Raw genomic sequence first — 23,393 nt, 5'->3', positions numbered from 1 at the left:
TGGAGAGAAGAGGGCTTTGACAACAGGAGGGAAGAGGGCCCTGCTCTGAAGAGCTTACAATCTAGTAGGAAGGGGAGACAGACAAATTACATGAGGTGCAAGCAGGTGAGATGTAGCTTGATAGCAGGATGTAAGCAGGCAGAGATGGTCAAGGCATGTGGCAGGGGTCGGAGGACAAGCCTCAGGAATAAGTTATGCACCAGAAGGGTACGTTTCTGCTGTGATCCTCCTAGGCTCCCTGCTAACCTCACCCTGTGATCGGGACATTCTCTGGACAGTGTGGTAGGAGATGCACTGAGGGGTGCATCTCCTACCACACTGTCCAGAGAATGTCCCGATCACAGGGTGAGGTTAGCAGGGAGCCTAGGAGGATCACAGCAGAAACGTACCCTTCTGGTGCATAACTTATTCCTGAGGCTTGTCCTCCGACCCCTGCCACATGCCTTGACCATCTCTGCCTGCTTACATCCTGCTATCAAGCTACATCTCACCTGCTTGCACCTCATGTAATTTGTCTGTCTCCCCTAGTTGATGAAGTTGAAAAAATACATAAATCCATCAATTTCAACGATCTCCTGTGGTGTAAATGACCCGGTGAGTTTACTATCTGTTATAAATCAGAATCCCTGATTACCCATAATACTAACTGAAAGCATATCTCTGGAGAAGGCAGCAGGCAAAGCAGCAGACAGCTCATCATGTCAATATGGGCTATAGAAGGTGTGCATCTCTGGGGTGATGTGCCCATTGGGTAGAGGGCGGATGTCTCCAGTCTCTGGATTTCCGGGATGAAGCGATGTCCCTGTGATGAAGCCGGGTAGTGAAAATGTTGAGGCCCAAGATGGGAGATCTGCGAGCATATGGCTGTCCCCACCAGAGGCAGCTCTTTTTCTAATTAGTTATTCTGTTAAGGCTCCTATTCACTGGTTTCTGTACTGGTTTCTGTACACATCAGAGATCTCATTGGCTTCCACAAGTATTTATCAGATCTTGCAACCATGACTGCGATTGAATGTGATACATCATATGCAAAAGGTCCACATACTGTATGATGTATCCTATGCAGTTCAGCAACCTGGGAGCTACTGGGTGAGTTGGTGGGGTATAGCATATGAGCTACCGCATGCGAGTGGATGAGACTTTAGTTATGTCTTATTAGTTATTCTATTAGTTATTTCTTATTAGTTATTCTAGATAGTATTTAGTCACCAACTAATCTTCTTCCTCTACAACTGCAACTTCAGGATTTTTTAAGAATGAAAACAAAATAAAAAGTTGGTAATGTAACTGTACACCAATGGCCAGTCCCCATATACATTAACGCTCATGCAACAGAACTTTAGGTCCTATTTATAATTTATACATAACAAGTGTCAGAATCTCAAAGTTTAGAGGAGGAAAGATTTAGCCACGGGTGATATTAGATGAAAAGACTAAAAACCACTTCTTTAATCAGGTAAAACAAATACAGAGCAAGGGCATCAGAATCAGCTTTATTGGCCAGGTATACTTGCATATACTAGGAATTTGTTTTCAGTTTGCTGTGCAGCCGCCAGGTGGGTAACAAGTAAACAGCATTCAGTATAAACAATGAACAATATAAACAGGTGGGTGAACATGTACAGTCATATAGAAAGTTATTCTGAGGGTACACAGTGTTAGATTATGTGCAATCTTTATGGCGCGACTAGACGGTGAGTTGTTCATGAGTTCACTTGTCAACAGGTGAACAAGTTGAGGGAAGAAACTTTTTAGGCTTCTGGTGGACCTGGTGGGACTAGCCCTGTAGCGTCTGCCTGATGGCAGCAGGTTAAACAAGCCATGGCCAGGATGTAGTTGGTCCTTGACTATCTTCGTTGCCCGTTTTTTGCTCTGGGCAAGTACAGGTCCTGGACAGAGGGAAGGTCTGTCCTGATTATCTTCTCCGCAGTTCTGACTACCTTTTGCAGTCTGCATTTGTCTTTCTCGCTGGCGGAGCCGTATCAGTGCGAAAGGGTTAATATACAATTCAGGGGGGTGATGTGTCAAGCTTTGGAGAGAGATCAATGAGGGTGGGGGCATATCTTTATTCTTATACATGGCATTTTGTTGCATGTTTGAAACTTTTAGACAAGCACCTGGCAACACTCTTCCCTGTAAAAATGCAGCAGTGCAGGGCGAATACGTGTATTAATCATACCCCGAGTCATACGGGGTAAATTTACTAAAACTTTTTAAAAATTGGAAAGAGGCGATTTTGCCCATAGCAACTCATCATATTCTGTCTAAGATTTTCCAGGATGCATTAGAGAAATGATAGACAGAATCTGATTGGTTGCTATGGGCAACGTCACCTCTTTTCATTTTTAGAAGCTTTAGTAAATGTAACCCCCGATCTCTGGGAGATGCACGCAGAGAAGCAAGTGGGCGATGATGGGGGCAGGGCCATTCTAATCACTTCATTAGCCCCTGTCCACAACAGGGAGACTGTTCTGATTGGCTGAAATCTGCATATTGTGGGGTTTAAAATGACACAATTCGCATATAATCCCCTGAGGCTGTAGTTATCTCCACATTCTGCCCACTTCCTCTCTTCTGGGACAGTGAGGGACTACCCAAAAACAATGGGGTGTCTCACACAGAAAGTGGAAGAGTAAGTATGCCCCAGATGCACATTTACATCAATACCACCATCCTAACCTTTTCCCTTGCTAAGGAAAACTTACAATGCTGGCAGGACGCAAAGTACGGCATATCATGCCGATGTTGGGAATTAATACCTCCAAGGCTACTGAATATTAATCATAGAAGCCACCCTGCGTTAAGTTTATCAGTGCGTCCAGGTTCTATATAGCTATGGTTGGACAATTTAATTTTAATATATCGACAGTGCACTTTTTGACATTTGTTCGTCCACCAAAATTAGGCATTTTTAGCAGGCACGTTCGGCAAGCTAAATGGCCCAAGAGGCACTGGTTACTTCCAGAGCCAGATTCACACACGATGGCCCTCATTCTGATTGACCCGCAAAACTGTGACATTTGCAGCTCACACAAAGTGGCTGCACATGCATAGTAGCAAACATCAGACCAGAATCAGGGCCAATACAGGAGCCCAATGTTTCATGTGGGCATTATACAGTAGTATATACTGCTGGAAATTGGCTGAACTTTGATAAGGAATGTTCAGAAAAGGTAGCCGGGAGAAGTGCGGTCTGGCCCGGGAGCAGTGTGGTGAGACCGGGAGTGTGGAGGTAGGGCCGGGAGCAGTGCAGTTTGGCCAAGGAGCAGTGCAGTGCGGGAGTGTGGCCGTTACCGGTGCGGTAAGACTGGTAGTGCGTTGATGTGGCCGGGAGCAGAGCTAAATCCTGGGATCCCTCCCATCACGATCCTGGGATTAGCCACCCTGGTGTATACATTATTACGACAGGAAAGGCTCTGCCTCACTTCAAAATCACCGCATGTCACTGATTTCTAGTGTGCAGAGATTGCAACTGAAAGCAAAACACAAAAAAGATGCACTTTACTGTAAATAATAAACAAGCTGTGAGCCATCAAGGTGTTAAAAAACAGTGTTTTGTCATAGCATACAGCATACCTCCCAACTGTCCCACTTTTCGTGTGAACGTCCCGCTTTTTTTTTGGGGGGGGGGGGTGCAGTGAATAGGCATGCCCCCACAGCAGAAAAACAGGGTGTGGCCTCGTGGAATGATGGGAATGTGTAAGCCACGCCCCCTTCCCAACAGGCAACGCCCCTAAATCCTGCTGCGAGCATTCAAGGTTAGAGGTATGATATAGGGATGGCCATCTACGTATCTTCCATCGATGGTTCCCATCGATGGCAGTTTATGCAGGAACCATCGATGGCTATAAACCATTCTATCGGCAGCCATCGATGTACTTGCGCATAGGAAGAATGGGGCGGCCGCCGCCGGGAACTGCACGCATGCGCAATAGAACTATACCTGACGCACTGAATAATAATGTTTCTTCTGCACATGTTCGTGGCGGGTGCATGTGCAGAAAAAAACATTATTATCAGCACGTCAGGTTAGTTAGTTCCATCGCGCATGCGCGCACCTCCCGACGGCTGTGGCCGCCTGGCCCGGGCTTCCTCTGCGCATATGCAAGTAGTAGACAATGGGCACCATCGAGACCGGCCGGCTCGGCTGACTCCTACTCTTGGCTCTGTGTCCTGCTCCGGAGTCTGTCCCGTCCACTAGAGACAGTCCCGATTCCCACACCAGTGCCGCTGCGCCACATGATGACATAATTCTAATTCAGAAAGTGAGTCACACTCCAGTGGCAGTCTAGGACTCGGATATACATATATATATCTCGACATCGGATGCCATCCATCGATGGCATCAAACTATTCGACCCTCGTCTATCGATGCCCAAAACATCGAACACTAGGTGTTTTGGGAACATCGATAGTCGATGGCCATCCCTAGTATGATAAAGTGTACCTCCATTCCTACTTAGGGGTCTTATTCAGAATCGTAAACAGAAGTCTTAAGGGCCCCACACACAGCACAATTTTCAGGCATTTTCTGAGCGATTTTACTAAATCGCTCAGAAAATGCCTGAAAATGCATGTAAATCGCTGTGTATATAGCCCACACAGCGATTTACATGCGCGCCCCCGCCGTTCTGAATCTGCACAAGATTCAGAATGGCCCGGTCAGTCAATTTATAACAGTCGCTCAGAAGCTCCTGCTCATCTCCCGCATGTGTGGCGTGGGGATGAGCAGGGCCATCTGAGCGACTGTCATGCTGGAGCACGCCGCCCAGATGAAGACCCACTGCCGCCGACCTTGAAGCCCCGCTGCCGCCTGGAAGCCCCGCTGCCGCCTGGAAGCCCCACTGCCGTAGCCCAGCTGAAGAGACGCTTCCTGGACCTGCCGGGTGCCGCGCCCGCCCTCTGCAGTCAGATGGAAGCTGCAGTGAGAGGACGCGACGCTGGAAGACACCGGAGTTGGTAAGTATATAATATATTTTTTACACTCTGCCACCAACGGTTGAGGGGAAAGGGGGATGCCACACTATACCACCAACGATTAAAACTTTTTATGGGGGACACTACCACCAACTATGAAATGTTTGGGGGGAGGTCACTGTTTCACTAATGACTTATATTTATTTTCAGCAGCCAGTATCCATTTATTGTTTCATTATGTATATATATATATATATATATATATATATATATATATATATACAGTGCAGTTTGATGGCATGTGCGGCTGTGACAGTCGTGACAGATTTGAAATCTCCCGTGCTGAATCTCCCAATTTGAATCTCTGACACAAATCTCTCTGTATGTGGCTCATTGTCTAAAATGAGCCACACGAGTGAAATCTCTTGTGCTGAATCTCCTGTTATGTATCTCTGGCACACATCTCTGCGTATGTAGGGCCCTTTAAAATCGGAAGCTGCCCGCTCCCGGAAGCCATTGGCCCACCTGCGTTCGTAGGGGGAGGCCTAATATTTTCCTGGGTGCACGCACCCAGCATTTTTGTGGATATGCGCAAAAACACTGGGCATCCCCAAGCAAATGCCCCCTGCCCACCTCAAGCCGCCCACCCCTTTCAAAGGCCTCAGCAACTATGCAATTCACGAAGATGTCCGCACAGCAGCCCTCCACCTCCAGTGCCTCCACATGCACGTTTGCCAGTATGGGCGTGCACAAAGCGCAAACATCGGTCCCCGGTGCGAAAACATCGGTCCCCGGTGCGAAAGCGCCGGGGAGCGAATAGATCAGAATAACTCCATTGGTGCAATGCTGGGAAAGCTAGGATATTCCACCTTATATCGTGCTTTCTCATGAGAGGAAATGGTTTCTAAACAAAAACAATTCTGTATGTTCCACCTGCATTGTTGGCGCCAATTTATTTTCTACAGCATGTGCCAGTGCCACCCGTATCGTATTCGTAACTGAAGCCGCATCCCACAGGTCTGCGCATGGCGGCTCGCAGCCTTACGTAAGCCATGGGGTATTTACATACACATGGTAGGAGAACATGGCTACGCCCCATATTGTAGCAACGTGCCATGGGAACGGCGGCGTCCATAGCAACCTGGCCGGCGCTATAAAGGAATGCACGGCTCGCCCACAGTCCCCTGCTGCAAGTAGCGCGCCACCAACATGGGATGCCAGAGCTCCAAAGTGCTTGTGGTCAAGCCGCCCGACGGGAGGAAAAGCGGGTGGGGAGCGACAGACAAGCCGGGAACCAAGGTCAGGATACCGAGAGTGCAGCATGTACACCGGCGCCCCAGCTCTTTGTATGTTCATTGTGGGGCGTTTACATACAGATGCAGCCCGTGCTGTGGCAGTGATCAGCAAGGGACCACACACGTATCCATGTCATTTATCCGAAGGAAAACTAAGCTCAGCATCACAGTGGTCACAGGATCTAGCACATGTGGTATCGTTAAATTATTGATTAAATTGTAATAACATAAGTATATGAAACACGGAAGGTCCATTGGACAAACACTGTACTTCTATCCACCTAATGAATAATCCATTGCATGGACATGTGATATTATATTTTACTAAATATACCAATGTAAGTGTTTAAAAAAAAAGCATATATGCACAAAAAATAACGTGGGTTTAATCTAGAGCATTAATTTTGCTATGTAATACATTAACATCAATATATTACATTCAAAACAATATACAGATTTCAGGTATCACATTTACACGTTTATCAATTGTTCCAAAAAGGCCACTTTTGTAGTCATGGATTTCTGTTTTCTCTAGTTTTTACTTTAATATTGAAGAAAAATCCTATCACATAGGTACAACAGTAGTGTAAGATATCAAATAAGGCATTGGGAATTAAGAATTGTCTATGGCGTCGTTAGCAAAGACCAGTGGTTCCTGTCTGGGTGCAGTGGCACGCTCTGTTGCCTTGAGTTGGTGGTACAGTACAAAACAAACTGATTTGGCTCATGTGATAGGCAAAAAACAGTGCTGATGGCTGCCAATCATAACCTATGTGCGCAAAAAGCACACCCCTGTGCACCACCATATTACTGTAACTATGGATAACAGGTAAGCATCCATTATTAAATCTAACAATTTTTGATGAGTTTATCAATATAAAAACTCTGGGTCTAGGGGTGGAAAATATGCAGATACTCTAGGGTGCCATAATTCAAGAAAGTTAGGGAACTACTGGCATAAACAAAATGATTTGTGCATTGTTAGCAATGGAAGCGTTGTACTTTTATATTCATGACCTTTGGTGTATTTAGAGGATGTGTTTCATTTTTCAATTAATAGTATACTGGCTTTGTCATTTGAGACCTTCATTGGGTCAAAGCATTCTTCCTCTGCACTCCACCCTTTCCCTTCACTAACACTGGCTGTGACCTCTTTTGCCTAGCTCCTGACCTCTGCCCCCTACAGTGTGGATTGGAAACCTTTAGTGTTGAAGATCTGTGGCACGCGTCCTCATTGCCACTGCGCATGACTGTCTTAGGGCAAGTCACAACCTAATATTATGTAGATATATATACATACAGAAACAATGTATCCAGGATACAACAGTGCCACAATTTAGATATTGTTTTACAAATAATAAAGGTTTAGAAAGTTGAATTCCCGCATTGAGCCACCTCATGTAAGACTCAAATTGGTACTTACGCTACGTTTGAAGCTACGCTATTAACGGCTGCCTTACTTGTGTAGTTTCACGGCGGCAGCCTAAGTTACGTTGTCAGCATAGCACAACGGCTGCCTTACTTGTGTAGTTTCACGGAGGCAGCTTAAGATAGGTTATCAGCGTAGGCTGCCGCCGTGAAACTACACAAGTAACCACCATACTGTTGCCAGGAACTGCATCTCTGTCCCCGATGTCCCTGGCAAGCCTACTCAGCGCCTCACACCGCCGGTGCCAGTATGATCCCCTCTTTTTGGTGGTATGGGGATCATGCTGCCGCCGGTGGAGAGGCGCTCCATCTGTTTGACACGCATGAGCGAAACCATGGCGAGCGGACTCATTATGCGTCCACCCGACCTTTTCATACCCCCACTATCCACGTCAGAGTGGAGTTTTATATAGTGTGGCGAGCCACCGAGCCCGAAGCGTGGCGAGCGGATTACATGTAAGGTCATCCGCGTCCCCTTGCGAGGCTCACTGCGCTCGCCACACTATATGGAATCAACTCCATGCCGACGTAAATAGTGGGGGTATGAAAAGGTTGGGAGGGCACGTAACTTGTCTGCTCGCCACGCTTCGGGCTGTCGTGGATAGTGGGGGTTTGAAAAGGCACTACAGAACCCCTAACCATGTAGGCAGGGTTGCTGTACCCTGCGGTAATAGCTACTCAGACGTAGGAGTGTCTCATTGCTGGAGCATCTGAGACGCTCCTGCGTGTCAAACAGATGGAGCGCCTCTCCACCGGCGCCAGCATGATCCCCTCTCCGCCAAAGAGAGAGGATCATGCTGGCGCCGGCGGTGTGAGAGAGGTGCTGAGTAGGCTTGCCTGGGACAGAGATGCAGTTCCCGCCAACAGTACGGTAGTTACTTGTGTAGTTTCACGGTGGCAGCCTACGCTGATAACGTAGGCAGGGACGGCGCTGATAATGTAGCCAGGGACACTTAAGCGGCCGCGGGAACACTACGCTACTTCTGACTAACTGCGCTGGCCATGGGAACTGAAATGCTGATTCTGACAGGAACGATACGCTGGCGGCGTAACTGCCGCCGTGACACTACGAGTACCCCCAAATTTCACCAGGTCACACCGTGTTTCCTTATTGTTCTAACCAATCAGTGTTATTTGTCAGGAAAAGAAGTGGGCACCTCAGAATGGATAGTATATTGAAACTTCTTAAGAGGCTTGGGGTAAATTCACTAAGATTAGAGTTCTATTGAGAATGGGATGTTGCCCATAGCAACCAATCACATTTTACTTTGTATTTAGCACCTTCTAGAAAATAATACAGATATTCTAAATGGTTTCTATGGGCAACATCCTATCTTCAATAGAACTCCTATCTTAGGGAACCCCTTGGTGTATACTGTATTCATCTCTTGATTGGACATTAACTACAGCCATCCATGCAGTGCCCTTATTTAATACATGCCACCCAAACCATAGAAGCCATCTCTGTAAGTGCTGTTGCTGCGTGGTTACACCTTAGCCCAGGGATGTTGATGAACTACACATCCCAGCATGCCTTGCATCCGTTTTAGAAAGGACAAATAGCAAAACTAAGGCAAGGCATGCTGAGATGTGTAGTTCATAAACACCTGGAGGGCCGCTTATTGCCCAGCCCTGTCTTATGTAGGGTACACACCAGATCAATTAGGGCGCAATCCTATCAATCTGGATCCAATTCCGACCAATTGGATGTAGATTGGGCATGTTTTTGCATGTTTAGATCCGATTCCAATCCGATGCGCATCCCTGCTGTCGTTTGGTCATTTTACAGATCCTACCTGCTGCAGGTAGGATCTGTGAAAGACCCATTCAACAAAATACAGACTCAGATCGGATTGGGATTGGATTGGATACAGATTGTTAGCAGATCGTGTGCTCCAACAGATCGTGCGACCATCTGCTAACTATCTACTAACAATCAGGATCGTTCCGGTGTGTACCAGGCATTAGCCTCTTACACCCATGTCTCTTCAAATATTTGTGCTGCCACTAACCATCTCTATCTATGCCATTTCTAAATCCTATTTGGGTGTGGAATATTTTTGGAATTTGTTTCTGTGCTCCTTGTCGTGTTACTCTGATGATTGGTGATTGGTATTATGCATCTCCCAACACTCTCCTCAACTGGAGGATAGTTATAATAGAGGTGATACTGTCTGCTCAGTGACTTGTCTATATAACCTAATGTTATATTGCAGGATGAATTTAAGTCGCCAAAAGACAGTGCTCTCGGTATCAGAGATGGATCAGCGTTGTCCAAAGGAACAATGGATAGTGGAGTGGATCTTGATGATGAAGGTGTAGGCAACCATCTGCCTGGCAGAGTAACCGAGACTGTGTTTTCTCCAAGAACAGCAAATGGTTTGAGTAATGGTAAGTGTTTATAGTCTTGTTCTAGTCTGGGGTCTATTTATAAATCTTATCACCACATTACAAGATATGGCATCAGAAGTGTCTGCATTATTTATGTTTCCCTGCAATTACCAAAGGCTGAATGCAGGAGTTATCAGAAACATCCCCTGCATTTATTTAAGCAATGCAATGCAGTACATTATAAAACAGTTTTCTGTATTCTTCAGTGCAGACTGCATTTGTCTCCAATTTATCTAGCTCCAAAATGCCAGTTTTTCAGAGCTTGACCCATTGAGTCATAGCTGTATTTTTTGGACTCTCTATACTTGCACATGGGCATGCTGGTGGCTACACATATGCACTAATTGAGCTGGGCACAAACCCCAGAAGTAAATTGATAACGTTAGCTATTGATTGACTTTTTATACTGCGCTGGGATGGCCCTTCTCAGAGCTACCGTCCCAGCAAGAAGCATTGGAAAAATTACCCTGGAAAATCCTACCTTGGTGCTGCAACCCCTGATAAGTTATATATTTGCAAGTTGTTCTCGTTGAATTGCACACGCATTTGCCGGTTTACACTGAGGAAGCCAATGTGAAACAGCCATCTGTGAACCCCAATCCTGCTGGGCACGGCAGGCACCTTCCCAGCTCTCCTGAACCTAGGACTCGCATACCTAAAATCAGGATTACAATGATTGACCTTAGTCTGGTAAACCTGCATTATCTACTTCTTCTATCTGGGCATTTTTTCTCTGCCACTGAGCGATTGCTGAATTGACCCTGTGCGGCCCAACTATCTTGGCGAAACTCTTCCTTTGCACAGTATCGCTCATCTCTCACCAATGCCACTGACACATGGGAGGCAGCAGCATACTTACCTGCACTATATACCCTCTCCTTTAAAATGTAAGCTCTCACGAGCAGGGCCCTTTCTCCTCATGTGCTTTTTAAAATATATATATATATATATATATATATATATATTATACAGTCCAGGTGATCCAGCACAGCCACTTTGATGAATGCTTGGGCGGGTGCCAATACAGCCAATTCAGCAAGATACTCCAACAGAGGTACAGCACTCCAGCCACTTAAACACGAACTTTCTTTATTGTGAATAAAACAGCAACGTTTCAATACACTCAGCCTGACGATAATACTTGAGTGTATTGAAACGTTGCTGTTTTATTCACAATAAAGAAAGTTCGTGTTTAAGTGGCTGGAGTGCTGTACCTCTGTTGGAGTATATATATATATATATATATATATTACACACATTGAAAAATGGAAGGAAAAAGGCGCTTCATGGTGCATTAAAAGGAGTTTAATGAGGGGAACAATGAATATCCACAGTACATAACGATAAAGCCCAGTACCAGGTGTATACACTCTGTAGACTGGATACCACACGATTTTTGATCACAAAGCGACAGGCAAAACTGCTCACATTCACCATAAACATACCCGCTGGATCTCTTACTATGCGCCTACATGCTGGATTGCTGGACGGAGGACAGGGAGCCACAGCCAGGAGACACGTCTAGAGAGCAGAGAGGAGCGATGTAGGCCACGTCGCTCCCCTCTGCTCTCTAGACGTGTCTCCTGGCTGCGGCTTCCTGTCCTCCATCTAGAAATCCAGCATGGCGGCGCATAGTAAGAGATCCAGCGGGTCCATTTATGGTGAATGTGAGCAGTTTTGCCTGTGGCTTTGTGATCAAAAATCGTGTGGTATCCAGTCCACAGAGTGTTTACACTTGGTACTGGGCTTTATCGTTATGTTCCGTGGATATTCATTGTTCCCCTCATTAAACTCCTTTTAATGCACCATGAAGCGCCTTTTTCCTCCCATTTTTCAATAGATTGCTACCTCTGTGGGTTCCAGAGGATTCTCCTGTTGAGATCTTGGAAAAATTGGCTGCGGGTTCTATTGTGGATTCTGGTGCCTTGGACCATTCGTTTTTGTACAAAGGTTCCCTTATAAATCTGGACTTGTTATAGGATGGTATTAAGTCTTGGCGCTCACTGTTGTTTTATCTGTATAATATAATTATATATATATATATATATATATATATATATATATATATATATATATATATATATATATATATATATATATATATATATATATATATATATATATATATATATATATATATATAGCAGCAGATGTAAATCGCACAACACTTCACAAGGTAGATAACTGACTGTGCACGGTAAATCAATCAACATTCTCAGTGTCCCTTGTAACAGAGAGACCAGCACCAGTCCAAATAATTTCAGTAATCCATTTAATCTTTCAAGAAACTTCGCATCCTCATAGCAAAGATATATTAGTAGACACCCAACAGGCTATACATTACATCATACGCCAAAGTAACATCGTCATCCTCGACGGCCGTTTCGGTGCCATGCAGCACCTTCATCAAGAGGGGTCGTTTAACCCTGTTATTGATGACGCGCACTTCCGGGTTGGTGGAACCTTTCTTCCTTCCCCCTGCATTCCGGCCGGCACTTTGGTTCCGTTTCTGGCGTCACTTCCGGTGCGGGGATTCCGAGATGACGGCGAGAGGCGGGGGAACAGGTGCACCATGATGGTGAGCAGCGCTGATTACAGCAGGTGAGTGCTAATGCTGAGACCCTACTTAATGCCTGTCCTCTGTGCATGTTTTAAACGACCCCTCTTGATGAAGGTGCTGCATGGCACCGAAACGGCCGTCGAGGATGACGATGTTACTTTGGCGTATGATGTAATGTATAGCCTGTTGGGTGTCTACTAATATCTCTTTGCTATGAGGATGCGAAGTTTCTTGAAAGATTAAATGGATTACTGAAATTATTTGGACTGTCAAGGTGTGTGTGGTAACCACACACACCTTGACAAAGGGGCATCGCCCCGAAACGTTGGTTGTTTTATCACCCGCTGTGAATACACTGCTTTTTTACCAAGACCCTGGAGTGCCAGTCTTTTCTTCCCAAGTATCCCACTGTTTGATGGGCACCGGGGCAGCTGACCTATTGGAGTGAGTGCCGGACCGCACAATCGTGTGTGTGTGTGTGTGTGTGTATATATATATATATATAATCTGCCACCCTGATAATTTCTTCAGTACCCAGTGCCCTTATGTACTTGACTTAAATTGTCTTGTACTGTAGTTTTTTTTTTTTTTTTTTATGTTTTCTGCTCATTTATGTATTGTTAGACAATGCGGAACCCTTGTGGCACCATATAACTGTAAATAAACAATAATAATAATATATGGAAAGGTCTCTCTCTTTCTACCTCTATTTTGTAAGTGGTACTCTCATTTCAGTTGCCTGAAGGTATGTACCCTGCACTGGTTAGTCATACTAATCAGGGTCCACTTTGGGCACTGTACCTAAATCCCATTGCAATTTACTGACTGGACCGCTCACTTGCAATACACCCAGCCCAACCCCACCAGACCTTGTTAGCTAGTATTTTTCAAATCCTGGCTGATGTTTGGATGGGGGATCACCTCAGAGCACCAGGTATTATTAACTGCATGACAGTGTATATAAATCAGCAGTTCTCTCACAAACTTTTCTCTGACCTGACTATTCTTGGTTATACATGTATACTATCTTCTGTAAATAGTATGAAAATATTCTGGGGAGCTTTCTATAGAAGAGCAATTCTATTGCACTGATTTGCTTAACTTGCTTCATATTTGTTCAGGCTATTGATAAGTGTTAGGATTATTCTCATTAATCACAGTATAAGTTACACCGCAGACATTCCTATTTTATTATAGTGTGTTTTTGTTCATCCGTGTGTCCAATTAGGGAATAACTTTTAATAGTCTTTGTTAATTTAAAAAAAAAGAAGGTAAGTTTTAAATTTAATAAGAGTGCCCCCAAAGGAACTGTCTCCTCCTTTTGTTTATTGTACTCTCTGGGGTGCACCTCCACTTTTCTGATTATATGACATCTCATTGGTTTATTGTGGATAATACAGATATGTCTATATTATTTCTGTAACAAGAACCTGTACACAGGTACCTCCCCACTTTCCTATTCCTACTAGGTTTACAAAAGTACACAGACCTACTTGCCATTTGGCCAGCCTCCATAATAGACAACTCCTAATCAATATAACATCCCCTATGCCGATTATATCTGTACAAGGGTCCACCTGAGTTTCCCATATATCTAAAGGACCATTATTGTCTATTGTTAATTTATTTAATAGAGATGGTTAAATGTGAATTAAACATTTAAAATGAGGATTTAAATTGCGCTAAACAAAAATTTCACAAGCCCCTAAAATTCCAATACAAAACTTGACAAGAGGAGTGAGGACACTGGTCTAAATAATTCTCAGAAGGAAAAGTACTGTTTAAAAAGTTAAATAAAGTATTGCGTACTGTTCTGCAAGTGCAGACTAGACTGACAACCACAGAGGACAATGTATATTGTTTCTTTCATTCAAAAAGGAAAGAGGAAATATGTAATTAGACACAACGTGAAAGGCCGTATCCTAGCAGCAATAACCCCTAACTTCATATCACTGACCTGCAGACAAAAGGCAATTCTCTAATGGATAAACCTGTTCTTGTAGTGAAAGAAGTTGTTCAGTCACTGTGTACTGATGTGCATCAAGTGGGTCCTGTTGTCTCAGAAGAGGTATTACAGCCTTGGGTGCTATCATATTTGGGATGCTTTGTATCTCAATGAGCTCATCATTCTCACATTCTTTAAACATCCTAGCATCTGATGTGTGTGTGACCTCTAGCATGTATATACATCACATTTCAAGACTTACAAACTAAACCTGAAATAAAGACTCGGAGACTTAGGTTTGGCAGAAATTGTTATCTGATTTATTTTAGCACTTTTAAGCTAGATTAATTTATTAATAATTAACTAATGGTGGCCCAGAAAGAACGGCTAATTAACTAAGCTCCACCCACACAATCTGCATACGTAATCAAGCCTACCCTAACAAGCGGTATCCGCTCGACCTACTGCATTGACTACCCAACTGCATTGACTACCCACCCATCAGGGTGGGGTCGCTTTCCCCGAGCGGGTGATCCAGCGAAGGCCTAAGCCAATGAGAGGCGAGTGCACCAAAAAGCAAACATATACGTAGCATCATCATTTGAATAAGAACTTATTCTATTAACCTGCCGTTCTTTCCCACCTATCAGCCAAAGCAATTAACACACAACCCACCTTAATAACATAAGAGAGGGAGGGCGGGAAAACCTCCAGGAAAGAGAGGAAAACTCCTCCCTTTCCTGAGCTGATACCAAAGCTAACACTGCCCCTACCTGAGTCCTTATTGGACCCCCAAGTCACATGCTTCCATAGGTCACACAACAGTCTTGGATGTTTATTCCACTCCATGCCTATTGCAGACATTACGTTATTCTATTCACAAAAATATTTTATTTTGGAATCAGAATTGATCGTTTTACCCAGAATAATGTGTGTGTGTGTTTGTGCGTGTGTGTGCGTAAAACAACAACTGTCAACATGAACCACCAATTAGTGTAATGCGTACCTTCACATGGCTCGCTTCTATCCCCATGCTTTGAGCTCAGTATTATATTCTCCCTTTATGCCAACAGGGAAGGTGAAGTAAGAAACAGCCAGTTTAAAATAAAATTAATCATCAAAAACTCAAGTTGACCTTATCATGTGTCTACCTTTTTCATGTCAACCTTTTGATCCTGTCAAAATATTGCGCGTAAACCTTTTTGGGAAGACCTATTGACTATAGCCCTTATTCAGATCTGATCGCAGTACAAATATGTTCTCAAAATGGGCAAAACCATGTGCACTGCAGGTGGGGCAGATGTAACATGTACAGAGAGTTACATTTGGGTGAGGTGTGTTGAAACTGAAATCCAAATTGCAGTGTAAAATAATGCAGCCAGTATTTACCCTGCACAGAAGCAAAATAACTCACACAAATCTAACGCTCTCTGCATGTTACATCTGCCCCACCTGCAGTGCACATGGTTTTGCCCATTTTGAGAACAAATTTGTACTACGATCAGATCTGAATAAGGGCCTATCTATCTAGACACTGTAGATCTATAAGCTTGAACCATTGTGAGTTTGGAGTGCAATGGTTTGCTCTTTCAAAATCATTTTAATGTCCTCTCATCACCCAAAGGAATATGGTAAATGAATGCACTGATCATTTATATAAGTAAAGCTTATTTTTGCCTGTTGAGTCAGTGAAGTCAAATAATAAAACAAAGGTGCAATGTAATTTTACGCAGCATTCCAAATATTAAAGTATGGTTATGGCCTAAATTACTGGACCAACTCCTTGTTTTTCCCATCACACAGGCTACAAAGATGCTATTTCTCACAGGTATAATGACTACACCCTTCTTGTGCTAAAATGCATCTATAACTCATGTGTAAATGATGATAAATAAAGTATTTTAGTATGTGTGTAGATGTGAGCAGTACAGTATCTGAAGAGGTTAATGTACTTTTTGTTTTTCATTTCTATTATGTGTTTCAGACTTCTCCCCCCTGAATAAAGAAGCAGTGGTAAGAGAAAGGCAGACCTCCTATGACATCTTAGAGGAGCTTATGACCCAAGGGATCATTCAGAGCCAGAGCAAGCTTGTGAGGAATGGGGAAGCCTATGATGTTATGGTGAGTATACAAAAAGGTCTTTTTTTTCCCCCTCTTATTCTTTTCACTAAAAATTGCAGAATTAATTTCTAGAGGGCTGTTTGGTAATAGTAAAGGAAAAAGTGCCACTTGCTGTAAGAATATAAGAAAAATATGATGCACTGCACATGATAACAGAGCTTACACCTATAAAGTGTACAGTGATCTTCAGCAAAATGTGATTTATGCGTCTCCTTCTAGGTGGAAGAGCCAGGGAAGTCACTAAGAAACCCTCCTGCAAAGCTGGAAAAACTGAAAACCACAAAGAAAAAAAAGAAAAGTTTAACTAGGGAGGACATTGAGGCCAAAATGATGGCTGCAGAAGAAAGAAGAAAGGTAACAATATGTTCTAATGTTTATTCAAACACACAATGTGAACATGTAACTGATGGGTAGATGTATGAAGCAGTGATAAGGGAGGAGGAGTGAGCCAGAGGACAAGTAAGTGGCCCATGGTAACCAATCCGCACTGAACTAAAATCTATAATTTGCATAATATTAAATAATACAGAGCAGCTGATTGGTTCTCCTTTCTTATCACTGCTTCATACATCTACCCCTGTTTCTCTTTAAATGATTGATCTGACATAAAGACATATTGGGCCCAAGGGGGTGATTCTGGTTGGTTTGCAAAAAGCAAACTCCTACTTTACTGGAAAAAACAATGTGCACTGCAGGTGGGCAGGGCCGTCTTTTCGTATGGGCTTAATGGGCACTTGCCCAGGGGCCCCAGGTATATAAGGGCCCTATGCTGATAGCTGAGGATTCCCTTTTTCCAGGGATACCAGAATTTTGAAAATCGGCCCTGGGGAACTGGAGATATCAAACTTCAAAGCAGCAGTCCATATCCGACCTGTAAATTGCAATTCCCAGTCATATTTCTCAGGTTCTCTCTGACTTAGAGTTTTTCAGAGAGTATATTCCAAAAGCTGGGACTCTCCCCTTTCTGGGAACACTAGCAGCTCTAATCCCCAAGTCCCCAGCACCTCCTGAAAGTTGGGACTCTAGGTTTTTATAATATTGAAGGCTAAGAAATCTATTTCCAGATAATGGAGATATCTGCAGTCAAAAAGCTGCCCTTCCACCGGAAAATGACGAATATGAATCCCACTCCATTATTAAACCCTCCCCTGCGTATAAAACACCCCCTACCTCCCTGGAAGTCATTTACAAGGGACCCTTCATTCAGCTCAGTGCCCCACACGTTAGTGTTCACCCTCCCACCACCTGTGCAGTAAAGGAGTAATTAGCAGAAGTTACTGCTCCAGGTCTTACATGTTGAATGGAAGATAGAGCACCACCTGCCACCCATGGGACATCAAAGCTGCTGATAGCACCCCCCACCCCTAGGAGGGGAGAATGGGTAAGGGCACCAGTGCATTGCTTTGCCCAGGGGCCCACACTGCTGTTAAGACAGCCCTGCAGGTGGGGCAGATGTAACATGTGCAGAGAGAGTTACATTTGGGTGGGGTGTGTTCAAACTGAAATCTAAATTGCAGTGTAAGAATAAAGCAGCCAGTATTTACCCTGCACAGAAACAAAATAACTCACCCAATATGTAACTGTCTCTGCACATGCTACAGTGCATATGGTTTTGTCCATTAAAGAAAGAGTTTACTTTTGCAAACCAACCTGAATCACCCCCCAAATGCGGGATGCCGGACAAACAGTTTTTTTTTTTTTTAAAGGGACAATTATTTACAAGGCAAAACAGTACCGTGTGATGATTTCCCTTTTAAAAAAAAATGTCGGTGTTCGGGCCGGAATGCTGCACGGCTGCAAAACTCTGACTTCATTACATCTGGCCCATGATGTGATTAGAAGTGAACGTCAAACTGTGGACAACAAACTGCTTTCCCTCACTGTATATGATAAACAAAATGTGGCTACAGTCCACCTGTGGTAGCTACGCCCTTGGCTACATTGTAAGCCTGAGGTAACTAACACCTGTGACCCCTTATGTCTGAAGAGGCAGGTCGGGAGCAGCACTTGTATGCATCGTTAGATATACCTTTGTGTATGCGCTATATATATATATATATATATATATATATATATATATATATATATATATATATATATATATATATATATATATATATATATATATATATATATATATATATATATATATATATATATATTACACCTTGAGAATGAGTCCTCAGCATATATTTTTATTTCTTAAAAAAAAGAATACATTAACTTTAAAACACAGTGGCCTGGCTGGTTACCAACTCAATAGGGATATATTGAGTGTAGGGGTCACCAAGCAAAAAGGCAACCAGCACAAGGCTGTCCCAAGCATGACCGGTCACGGTGCAACAGGGAGCCCCGCAGTGTTACTGAGCTGTTACCATTCCTAGCTGTCATAGGGCTGAATTCCATAGGAAACGTAGACTGTAAAACACGTCTTTATCCTCCATTGCACTGGAGCTCCTCCTGGTACCACTGAAATGGTTAGCTCTAGGGATGCCAATCCCAGGGCATTTTTTTCAATCCTGGGATCTGTGATTGACAAATACTCAATCCCTGGATCACGGGATTGACATCCCGAATTGAAAAAAAACCTGCCCTATCCCCCCACACTGGCCATCCCACACATTGACATGCGCAGGCAGCTGGGAGCAGGGCTGATGGCGGGGGTGCCCAGTGCCTCTGGGAGTGAGCTGGTCGCAGCAGAGCGGGCGGGCGGCAGCAGCAACAGCAGTGTTGGTGTGGTTGGGAGTTGTGATGCATCGGTGCGGCCTGTGTAGCAGAGCCGCACAGAGGCTGCCCAGTGTATGCACAGTCTAATCCCAAATATATATCTCTTAGAATGAATTAATGAACACTATATGCCAGTGATGGCTAACCTTGACACTCCAGCTGTTGTTGAACCATCCCAGCATGCCCTGCTACAGTTTTACTATTTTACCATGCTAAACTGATGCAGGGCATGCTGTGATGTGTAGTTCAACAGCTGGAGTGTCAAGGTTAGCCATCACTGCTATATGCAGTACATACTGCAATCATTATAATCCTCATTAAGTTATTTTGGTTTAAAAAAATATATATTTTCTTAGCAATCATTCTATAAATGAAACTTATGCCTGGCAAATAATGCTGTCTCCTCGCACCAACTGTACCAGCCATTGCACAGTAATGGCCAGTTATCCATTGCGGCTTTAAAATTTGTGGCTGATAATGCCGCTGTCTTACAGATGGAACCACATTTTCCCTTCCACTAGCTTCAGCTGGTTTTCCAGACACCTCCTAGATTGTAAGCTCTTTATTGCAGGGTGTCTTTGTTTCATATTGCTGTATGTTATGTATTTGTATCAATGGCTAGTGCAGAGGTGGGAACACGCATTCATTCACTGTTCCTATGGAAACACTTTGTGCACAGTGCCGGAAGAGCTGCAATTACATACAGTCTATTAATGATTCATGACACATGGTTTTTTTTTTCCGTAGATTAACATTATATTCTTTTCAGATTTTAATGGACTTTCTCTTTAAAAAGGCAAAAGGAACCTATCTTATTGCATTATTTTAATGTCAAAAGGCAGAGGTATGCAGAGATTTAGACGTGTATGCTGCTGTGACCTTATACGCTGTGCAATAATATGCTAATACTGCAGGGAGCATCTTGAACAGACTCCTCCTGAAGGCTACTATTATCCACTGCTGCATCCAAGCATGCAGTATTGAATCATTTGCATGGACATCAGCCACCCGAGTAACCGCCACTTGCGACACAAATTCTCCTCCTCCCAAACGGCTGCCCAATGTCAATCATACTGCGGCTTAGGCAGACATCTGAACATGCCCAGTACAGATACTGCGCAGATCTAAAAATATTGGAGATGTACCCAAACCATCGGGTCTGCATACATCTCTGAATCTGGCCTTCTTTCTTTAGGCTGCGTCTACACATTGCATTTTGACAGGTCCCTTTTAAAGGGACCTCTTTTTGGCAGGAAGGAGCCTGCACATTTAAATCTATGGCTGCGTCTACACATGCAGGATGCAGTCGAACAGGAGCTGTTTAGCAGGATGCTTACTCAAGACGATTATATACACAAGCCTGCTGCATCCTGCTAAAATGCAGTGTGTAGATACAAGAAGTTGCATACTGCTAAACAGGATCCTGTTCAACTGCATCCTGCTAAAACGCAATGTGTAGACGCAGCCTTAGGGGCATCACATGGCAAATAAAACCTGGTACATAAATAAAATAGTTACTTTGAAAGTAAATCAATTTTCTACATTTTAATGCAATTAGCATAATTACATTTCTTAATTGTACATTAGATCCCTACGTTAGATAATTGCTCATTACTGTCTGTAATATTTCTTCCGTAATACTGTTGTTCAGGGAGTAAATGAAATGAGATAATGTTGGCTTTGGTTGGTCATTGTGAATTGTGTGACTGGCATTAATTGTAATGCTTAAATATTGCAGACAAAGGAAGAGGAGTTAAAGAAAAGACTGCGTGACAGACCAATGACTGCCTTACCAAGCATAGCTGAGCAGAGAAGGGAAGGCTCTTTCACTCCTGATGATGGACAAGAAGCTGCAGTCTATGCATCACCTGCTGAAACCTTAGATTCTGATGCCACAGAAAATGTAATGAGCGGCACAACACAGAGTCCCAGAGCCGATGAAGAGTTTGATGAAATAGGTTATGTGGAATCTGACAACACCTATAATAAACCCACAGACCAGAACAGTGACTTGGAAAATGATCTCTTTTGATACAAAGGTCACTTTAAAAGATGTGATCTAAAGCTTAAAGCATGTCTGCTGCTGAGCCAGGAAACATATTTTAGTTTCAAATATTTCCCAGAATCCTCTAACCTTAGAATTCTCTTAAATAGACATACAGTAGTACAGTTGTTAACATAAGCAACATCAGTGAACTGACAGGAGATTCCTTTCTTAAATGACATAATATAAATGTGCATGAAATTATAACTTTGGAGAAGTAGTTGGTTTAAGTTTCTTGTTTACGTTACCTGCACACAGAAAATTGCACTTTTTTTCTGCTGTGCTTTTTGTGCTGTAATGGTGGTGGTATAAAGCAATATCCTTCTAAATAGGCTTACCTTACTATTCTTTTAAATCGAGACACTAATGAATTACACAGGTCCTGTGGCTGGCTGACTTCAGGCCTGTATTTCAGTACATTTTAATAAGCAACAGGACATGTGGTATTCATGAGGTTTAAAGGAATAGTATGGTAGGCCTGTGATCTTACAAATATTTGCATTGCTGGAGGAAAGTAATACAACCAGTGACAGATTTTATCTATGAGCGGCAGGACTGCAGCAGTCCCAGTAAAATCTACCAGCTCAGCTGAGTCAGTTGCAGTTCGTGACCATACAGGCTTCACTGACTGGCAGTGATATCCTATTAGAAGTGCTAGCTGCCAGTCACCTGCAGGACAGGAAGTCCAGTTGGAGGTATTTCCTCCCTTTGGGCTGCCATGCTGGGCTGCGATTAACCGAAAGCGTGCTTCCAGTAGGACACTACTTCCTGTCATGCGGCAGCACCGGCGACTGCAAATCCCTTGTGCAGGTGCTGGGACCTGGCTCTCTGCTTGCCACCTCCTCCCCCTCTCCAGGCATAGGTAGTGGCTACCACGATACCCAAAACATGTAGAAGCCGCAGCGGAAAACAACCATGCCACACAGCAGTGAATTATCCAGTAAATGCTGAGGGCATTATTAACATGGGTTACCAGATCATCCCTTTAATGAGGAACACATTTGATTTACACAGGTACCATGGCTCATTAAAACCAGATGAAACGGTGATTAAAACCAGGTGAAATGGAGACTTGAGGGAAAATTTAGTAAAGCTTCTCCAAAAATGAAAAGGTGATGTTGCCCATAGCAACCAATCAGATTCTTTCTTTCATTTTCTAGGATACAATAGAGACCTGATACACAAAATCTGATTGCCTGCTTAGGGAAACCTCACCACTTTATTTTTAGAGGCTTTAGTAAATGCACCCCTTGAAGTCAGCCGCAGAAAAGTTTATTTGCTAAAGGGAGTTCTATTGAAGATGGGATGTTGCTATGGGCAACATCAGAAATCTACTTATTTATTTAGCACCTTCTAAAAGATAATAAATATAATCTGATTGGTTGCCTATAGCAACATCCCATCTTCAGTAGAACTCTCGGCTTAGTAGATAAACCTCAAAGTCTGTTTAATGTACATGTATGTGAAAGGGATTGTCACAATAATCAAGTGTTTTCAGTGTTTACCTGCCTTGTGAACCTGCTGGTTCTACTCTGCTCCATGCTGCTAACCAGCTCTGTGTTAAGCTGTGTACACATGGGGGCGATATATTGCTCAGTGTCTCCTTTTCATCAGTGACCAGATATGGTCGCTGGTGAAAGGGAACCTCTGCCGGGGGATCTGCAGAGGGAATCAGCTGGTCACAGGAGCAAGCTCCTGTGACAAGCGGTCATAAGGGGGCTAAAAACGGGAGCGTGCTCCTGGCAATTTATCGCCGGTGCACACTCCAATCGCTGCCAATATGGTCGCTCAGCCACCATATTCCCATGTGCACTCACCTTTTAGTTTGAACACTGCAGGCTGATTACTGCACCTGGGTGAGACCTTGCATAGTCTCCTTGATTAGCAAATCTGTGAGGTAATAGCCCAGTGTCTGACAGATGAGCTCAATTAGCTCCTTATAAAAGGCACTTCCTAGTAGGTATT

The 23,393-nt window shown here is 43.6% G+C and overlaps 1 protein-coding gene across 1 annotated transcript; it reads left to right on the top strand.

Annotated features, from left to right (window-relative positions):
* Positions 1 to 5,807: 5,807 nt before the first annotated feature.
* Positions 5,808 to 22,420, top strand: STMND1 (stathmin domain containing 1). The gene is made up of 5 exons (XM_083187876.1): positions 5,808 to 6,216; positions 9,857 to 10,031; positions 16,521 to 16,657; positions 16,877 to 17,011; positions 21,123 to 22,420. Exons 1-5 carry the CDS (start codon positions 6,127 to 6,129, stop codon positions 21,414 to 21,416), a joined length of 831 nt encoding a protein of 276 aa, XP_083044002.1. The 5' UTR covers positions 5,808 to 6,126; the 3' UTR covers positions 21,417 to 22,420.
* Positions 22,421 to 23,393: the final 973 nt, after the last annotated feature.

This window comes from Crinia signifera, chromosome 5 (assembly GCF_055691185.1).
Source record: "Crinia signifera chromosome 5, ASM5569118v1, whole genome shotgun sequence".
In the NCBI taxonomy this organism is placed as follows: Eukaryota; Metazoa; Chordata; class Amphibia; order Anura; family Myobatrachidae; genus Crinia; species Crinia signifera.
The sequence above is the reverse complement of the archived record's forward strand: the minus strand, read 5'-3'. Positions and strand labels throughout refer to the sequence as shown.